The sequence below is a fragment of the Pseudochaenichthys georgianus genome, chromosome 6 (genome assembly GCF_902827115.2).
Source record: "Pseudochaenichthys georgianus chromosome 6, fPseGeo1.2, whole genome shotgun sequence".
Taxonomy (NCBI): Eukaryota; Metazoa; Chordata; class Actinopteri; order Perciformes; family Channichthyidae; genus Pseudochaenichthys; species Pseudochaenichthys georgianus.
In genome coordinates, this window is record NC_047508.1 from 6590485 (window position 1) to 6597807 (window position 7323).

Genomic DNA, 7323 nt, shown 5'->3' on the forward strand with positions numbered 1-7323 from the left:
TACAAAAAATACAGAAAAAACCAACAATAACAACAATCAGACAAGAGGACAAAACTAAGGGGAAAAAAATAATAAACCCTCCCACCCCCAACCAGGACCTCTCAGGACCAATGACTGCAAACAACTATATCAGTTAAGATTGCTAGATCCGCTCCTTCAACTTTTCAACTGTCGACACCCAAAAACCGATATTGGACTCCTTAACTCCAGTTCTATGTAGACTACGCCAAGAAACGTCACTGAGAGCTTGTCGGGTTGTTTCCACCTGATAGCAACCAATTTCTTGGCAGCCGTAAGGCCAGCATAGAGGTCTTTTCTGGTAACCAGTAGCTGGCAGCTGAGATAAGTCATTCAAAAGAAAAACAGACACAGATACAGTCAAAGAAAATATGTCGGACCCCGTTCCAAAAGCGAGCAACAGGCGGGCATTCCTAGAACATATGGAGAAATGTACCAGGAGCCCCCATGGAGCATAGGGTACACCGAGCATCTGCCAGAAGACCCATCATATGCAGCCGTCTGGGTGTCAGGTAAATTCTATGCGCATAGTTCAGGTGGATTTGTTGGTGATCGGGATTGCGAGACGCCTGACGAATGTTAGCCCAGACTAAATCCCAGTTAGAATCGGGTCTCAATTCTGGGACATCCTTCCTCCACAGTCTATCTAAGGCAGGGATCGGCAACCCGCGGCTCTCGAGCGGCATGCGGCTCTTTAAGCCCTCTACTCTGGCTCCCTTGATGATCTAAATAAAAATTAATCTAAATACAAATGTACTTTTGGTCAGATCTCAAAGATTATTATTATTTTGTGGCCCTAATCATCTTCCGTGAATATCTGTTTATGTCAACCTGATCTCACCAGAATGCGTGACTCCACCACGACTCCTTAACACCGCATTGCGTGGTGGACTCACGAACTTTGTTACATGTACGTGTCTGCACCACGCAAACAACCCCAATGTAAAGTGAATGAGGCTCCTTTGTCGTGGTGCACACACGCATTTCTACAACGTCCTGCAGTGAGCTTTTATTCTATAAAACGTTTTTAAAATCTACTTTATAGCTTGTAGTAACTCACGGGAGGCTTCTTTTATTTTATTTGTATTCATAATAATTTTTATTTTTCGTCAGAATGTATTATGGTGCATTAGTTAAGAATTTTTGTTCTCAAAAAACAGTGCATTGTGTGTAATACAACTGTGATTTTTATTAGATTAGTTAGTTTTTAAGGAAGGCCAGAGCTTCAGCTGTGTCCAATAGATTGTTCCCTTTAGTTAACGTTTTTTAAAAGAACATTATATTCCGATTTGATCATGTCCCCTTTATTGTATTACGGAGAGCAATGTGAGCGTCCATTCCCATTGGATAACGCAGGATTTTACACCCGGAAGTAAGTATACTCCTTACTGTCGATTGATTTTACAGTGCTATCTGCACTACTCATCAACTAAAAAACACCAGATTATCCTTGTTGATTACACAACATTGATTGGTTTAAATTGTGTGCAATGCTTTTGTAATTTTCCCCTTTGATTCGGAGAAACAAATATTTGTTTTTTTTAAGGAAGGTATGAGAATTCTGAGAGAAAAACACTGAATTATTACTGTAATCTCACAACCACATTTAAAAAAATCACTTTTGGTCAGATCTCAGTTTTGTTTGGCCCTAATCCACTTCCACCTGTTTACTGTATGTGCCCACAATGGGACGCGCCTTGGATTCCCAGCAGCCAATGTTTACCTGAACGCACCAACAGGTGACTCCGGATATGAGAATCTGTTTATATGTTTACCTCCTTGGCTTCATATCTATGTATAGTCTATCCATGGTATTAAGATCTATGTCGAGGACTGTTGTGATGGTAATCAGTGCTGCTCAGCTGTAAGAGCTTTCAGAATGAACGTCGTTTCCTGCTTCGCGGAAAGCTCTAATGAAAATGAAACCAGCAGCCACATGAAATACCTTGGAGTGATCCGCTTTGGAACACATCACACGCAGTGGGTCCATACTATTGATGTTCTTCGCTGCAGATCACGATCCTGACGTCAGCCTGTGTTTTTGTGCTGTTTTGGAGCCTCTAGTAAACAGGAGTCCTGCCGGGCGCCGAGGGGGAGGATCGAACCCGCGGCTGCAGGGTGGGGATAAAAGAAGCCGGGAGCATCAGAGAACACACACACACACACACACACACATTCTGGACCACACGCTCACTCTGCAGCAGATATGGTAAGTCACATTTTCAATTATTTACATCACATTTTAATTGTGTTTTTGTAGAGACTTATTTCATGGATCTATTTGCAATTGGTTTAATTATGACAACTTTGATGAACATGAATATTAGTATTTATTTAACTCTTCCATTATTTAATAACTACTGATGCTTTAAAATACTTAATTTTTAGTAAATGACATTGATTCTGATTCTGACTCCACTTCTTTGGTATGTTTCAAATATATTTTTTTAAAGTAATTTGTCACACATATAAACTCATCCTTTGACATACTGTATAAAAGAAACAAGGCAGAAACATGCCTTACCGTATGCCCTAAATCCAACCATTTTTGTTTTGGTATATTACAAACAATATTTGACATCATTAAGTAATCAATAGGGTTATTATTTCATAATGTATTACATATAATATAAATGGACACAATAAAAAAAAAATCCTGAGTAAAGTATTGCCTGTTTATTGGCATCAATCAACTGATTCATGAACAAGAATGCAACTGTAAATGCTTTAAACTCAAAAATAAATAGCAGATCATTTAAACAACAGTATATTCATTAAGAGCAGACAGTCAAATAATAACAGCTCAAAACTCTACGGTGAGCAGGGACGTTTCAACGCGCTCAGATTATCACTGCTTTGCAGGTAAGGAACCTCCAGAGTAGTACTGCATTATACACATTTAGTATCTACTTACAGCACATTTACATATATAACATATTGTCATATAGTATAGTATAATATATTATAATATACTAATATTGACGTTTATAGATTAACATCAGTCCAGGGACTACAGATGAAAAATTGCCTCTAATTTACATATTTACTGAAATGTTTATTTATGTACACTGTCCCTAAAATAATAAAAAACTAAAATAATAATAAAACAAATGCATAATATTATATAATCTACTATTATATAATTACAAATATACTCTTATCGTAAATGTCCCCTCTGTGGGACTAATAAAGGTATTCTGATTCTGATATCAAATCTACTAACAGTATATTTACATAAATTGAATAAGAAACAATATAATATAATACCATTTAACAAATTGTAGTATAATACAATGTTATTGAATGTAATACAATATTGTTTAATATAGTATAATATAATAAAATATAACGTAATACAATATATTTGTATATATAAATCAACCCATAAGAACCCGGACCCATTTCTACTTTTGGGGAAATCAAGGGGAACATCATTTAGACTAAATAGACCACATAGAACACATTTCTGACAAGTAACCCCCCCTAGTGTCACATATCTGAAAAGTGACATATATGTCACATTGGGCTTTAATGGTAAAGTAACTCTTATTTATAACTTAATTAATGAGGATGATATTTTGGTTTAAATTAGTTTCAACATTCTTTGAATTGAAGAATAAGAATATATAAACTAAATATAATTGAATCAGCTAAATTAACTGAGCTTTAAACTGTGGGTTTTCTCTGGAAGTGTTTCCTTGTACGATGTGAGGGTCTAAGGACAGAGGGTCTAAGGACAGAGGGTGTCGTATTGTCATACTGATATTCTGTACACACTGTGAAGTCCACTGAGACGAATGTAACATTTGTGATATTGGGCTGTATAAATAACATTGATTGATTGATCAATTATAATAAAGGACATGTTATGTAAACATTTTAATTCTTAAATGGCTTGAATTTTACCTTTTTCAACATAGAAAAAGCTTTTGAAATGTAGCTAGTTCAGTCACATGTCTTAGTCTGGCACATGGACATCTTGGACATGTTGTTATGGGAACACTAAATCACATGACCCGGACCATGACCCACCAGACTGCTCAGGGTGTGTCACTCAGGGACTTCATGAGATAAAAACAAGGCTAAAGCTGTATAAGGAACTTTCCAGAACATTTAAAGGCCATGATCACCTGTGTCACGGTGAGTCCTTAGAAGTTCATATGGTATAATATAATATATGTATATTACGAATGCAGGCCCACACACTCTCCATCACGTTGTAGATGTCGGGACACTCTGCATCACAGGAGAAACATGTTGCTGCTTTGTATCTTCCCGCCTGAAAGCGTCCTCACTTCACACCTGCGGTGAATGTCCCCTGAGCCCAGTGCTCTCTGTAGCTGCAGAGTCTTTAACATTAGAAGCACTCCCTCTGTAGTTATCTTTAAAGGTAATCATGTTGACTCATATTGATCAGATGTCTCTTCTCTTTTACTATTTCCCTTGCTTTAATTCAGCGTCCTTTCAAGTCACATAGATATAATACTGCTGTATTCACTACGACTCCCTGGAAGAAAATATACTGTAATCAAAAGAGAAGTTCTCTTTAATATTGTATTTTTAAATAAATGAGGCATAGGAGCTGAGGGTTTCAGTCTGATGGGGGGGGGGTGTGTGTGTGCAGAAGTGTGTAGCTGACGGCCGGATGTGTGTGTTGTTCCAGGAGAGAAAAGCCACCGTTGTATGGACGTGTACTCTCGTCCTCTCCCTGTTCCTGGAGTCGTGTCACACACAGAAGGTAAGTCTCAGCAGCTGCTCACAGTCTGACACCTTCCTGCATCACCTAGTAACTGTTGTCCCCCCCCCCCAGCTGAACGTCCACTGGGGGCCTCAGTCCATGATGTACCTGAAGGGCAAACGTGAGTCTACTCACACTGCAGCTAACACAGGGGCCATTTGTTTCCCACACATACAGTATATATTTTATGCATTTTACTCTTCAACCCTCCCCTCCCAAGGACACTTCGTGTAACATTAACACACATTATAAGAGCACATTTCCTCTGAATATTCTGCACAATGCTGTCTCTTTTAAAACTGCACCTACACATTTTATTTCAATTTTTTTTATTGTGTGTGTGTGTGTGTGTGTGTGTGTGTGTGTGTGTGTGCAGATGGCAGGAGGTTTGTGTCGGAAGAGGACAACAGTGTTCTGAAGCAAAGCCTGCAGGGCTGGTACGCAGCACTCAGAGGTACATCACACTGCCCCTCACCACACTGCCCCTCATCACACTGCCCCTCACCACACTGCCCCTCACCACACTGCCCCTCATCACACTGCCCCTCACCACACTGCCCCTCATCACACTGCCCCTCATCACACTGCCCCTCACCACACTGCCCCTCATCACACTGCCCCTCACCACACTGCCCCTCATCACACTGCCCCTCACCACACTGCCCCTCACCACACTGCCCCTCATCACACTGCCCCTCATCACACTGCCCCTCACCACACTGCCCCTCACCACACTGCCCCTCACCACACTGCCCCTCACCACACTGCCCCTCATCACACTGCCCCTCATCACACTGCCCCTCACCACACTGCCCCTCATCACACTGCCCCTCATCACACTGCCCCTCATCACACTGCCCCTCATCACACTGCCCCTCACCACACTGCCCCTCATCACACTGCCCCTCATCACACTGCCCCTCATCACACTGCCCCTCACCACACTGCCCCTCATCACATTGCCCCTTGGATCTAGCTGACCTAATATTCATGCCTTGGTCAATATGTTTAATACAGACCAATATGAATTCTGGGTAAATTATATTCTTTTTTAAACTACAAACATGGCTAACCAAAATATCTGCAGAAGAAACTGTTTGTTACCATGGAAATGCTGTTAGCAAGGGTTGTTTCCACGTAAACACTGGTCAGCAGGTGTCACTCACTGTCACCATGGAAACACTGGTCAGCAGGTGACACTGACACTATTGAGGCTATAATGTAGTCAGACTGTATTCAGCGTTAGTAAATCTGACACCTCATAAATGTTTTTGTATAAAAAATTACTTTAAAAGACTTACCAGAAGCAAAAACAGGACCAATTAATAACATGTTACTTTCCCATAAAATGAGCTAGTGGAATAAGTGAATGTATTTGTCACAAGAGCATTCATCTACAGTCTAACAGGCTACGGGACAAACAGCATCAGGAGAGACGATGAGAAAGTTTTCCACAAACTCTTCAGATATTTGTCTGACAGCTGGCAATTTAAAATGACATGATCTATAGGTCTGTAAAACTACGCCGGACGACACATTTACATTACATACCATAACACAAGACATCAAATCATTTAGCGTGGCCTTTTCATACTGATCAGAGGTTTTAACCAACTTCCTGTGTGTGTGTGTGTGTGTGTGTGTGTGTGTGTGTGTGTGTGTGTGTGCGTGCGTGCGTGTGTGTGTGCATGCGCGCGCAGGCATCCAGAGGCTGCCGTCCCAGGACTTCAGTAAAACCAGTCACATCGTGAGTCTAGAGAAGGTCCTGGTCAGCTACCTCCAGAGGAGATGAGACTCACTGTCAGGATCAACACACACACACACACACACACACACACACACACACACACACACACACACACACACACACACACACACACACACACACACACACACACACACACACACACACACACACACACACACACACACACACACACACACACACACACACACACACACACACACACACACACACACACACACACACACACACACACACACACACACACACACACACACACACAAAATGCTGTGAATAAACGATGAAGATTGTCTGTTCATCTTGTCTGCTGCACTGTGTCCTTCTCACCGCCAGAGGGCAGGAGGCCCCAGCATTGTTGGAGCCAAGTGAAGTTCAGTGAATTAAAGGGACAATAATACAAGGTATTATCCACTGTATGCGGCTGCAATATGGGCAGTGTTCTTTGATATCAATCAGAAAGTATTACTGGAAGTGAGTCAGTGTTATAAAGTAATAAAATAAACGCCTTTTTCTTAATCTTTTTCTAAATCTAATTTGAACAAATATGTAGACATGTATACAAAATCATCAAAATGAAAATTAAGGTTGAAATAATACAATTCAAATGACAGTTTGCGTAGTTTTTTCTTTAATTTAGACTATTTCTGACTGAAAGTAAGCAGTATGAGCATAAGGTACTTACTGTATTTATACCATTATCTTTCACTAATGCATTAGATGTCAGCTTATGCCTTAACTTTCCTGTCTGGATTGTTTTATCCTTGTACCGTTTTTGTAAGTAAAGGTTAGAAGGATATAACAA

General features: G+C 40.4%; 1 protein-coding gene across 1 annotated transcript; it reads left to right on the top strand.

Annotated features, from left to right (window-relative positions):
• The first annotated feature begins 383 nt into the window (after positions 1-383).
• LOC139433955 (spexin prohormone 2-like) lies at positions 384-6574 on the top strand. The gene is made up of 6 exons (XM_071203373.1): positions 384-530; positions 2076-2227; positions 4682-4756; positions 4829-4877; positions 5133-5210; positions 6457-6574. The coding sequence occupies exons 2-6, from the start codon at positions 2225-2227 to the stop codon at positions 6546-6548; spliced, it is 297 nt and encodes a 98-aa protein (XP_071059474.1). The 5' UTR covers positions 384-530; positions 2076-2224; the 3' UTR covers positions 6549-6574.
• The last annotated feature ends 749 nt before the right edge of the window (positions 6575-7323 follow it).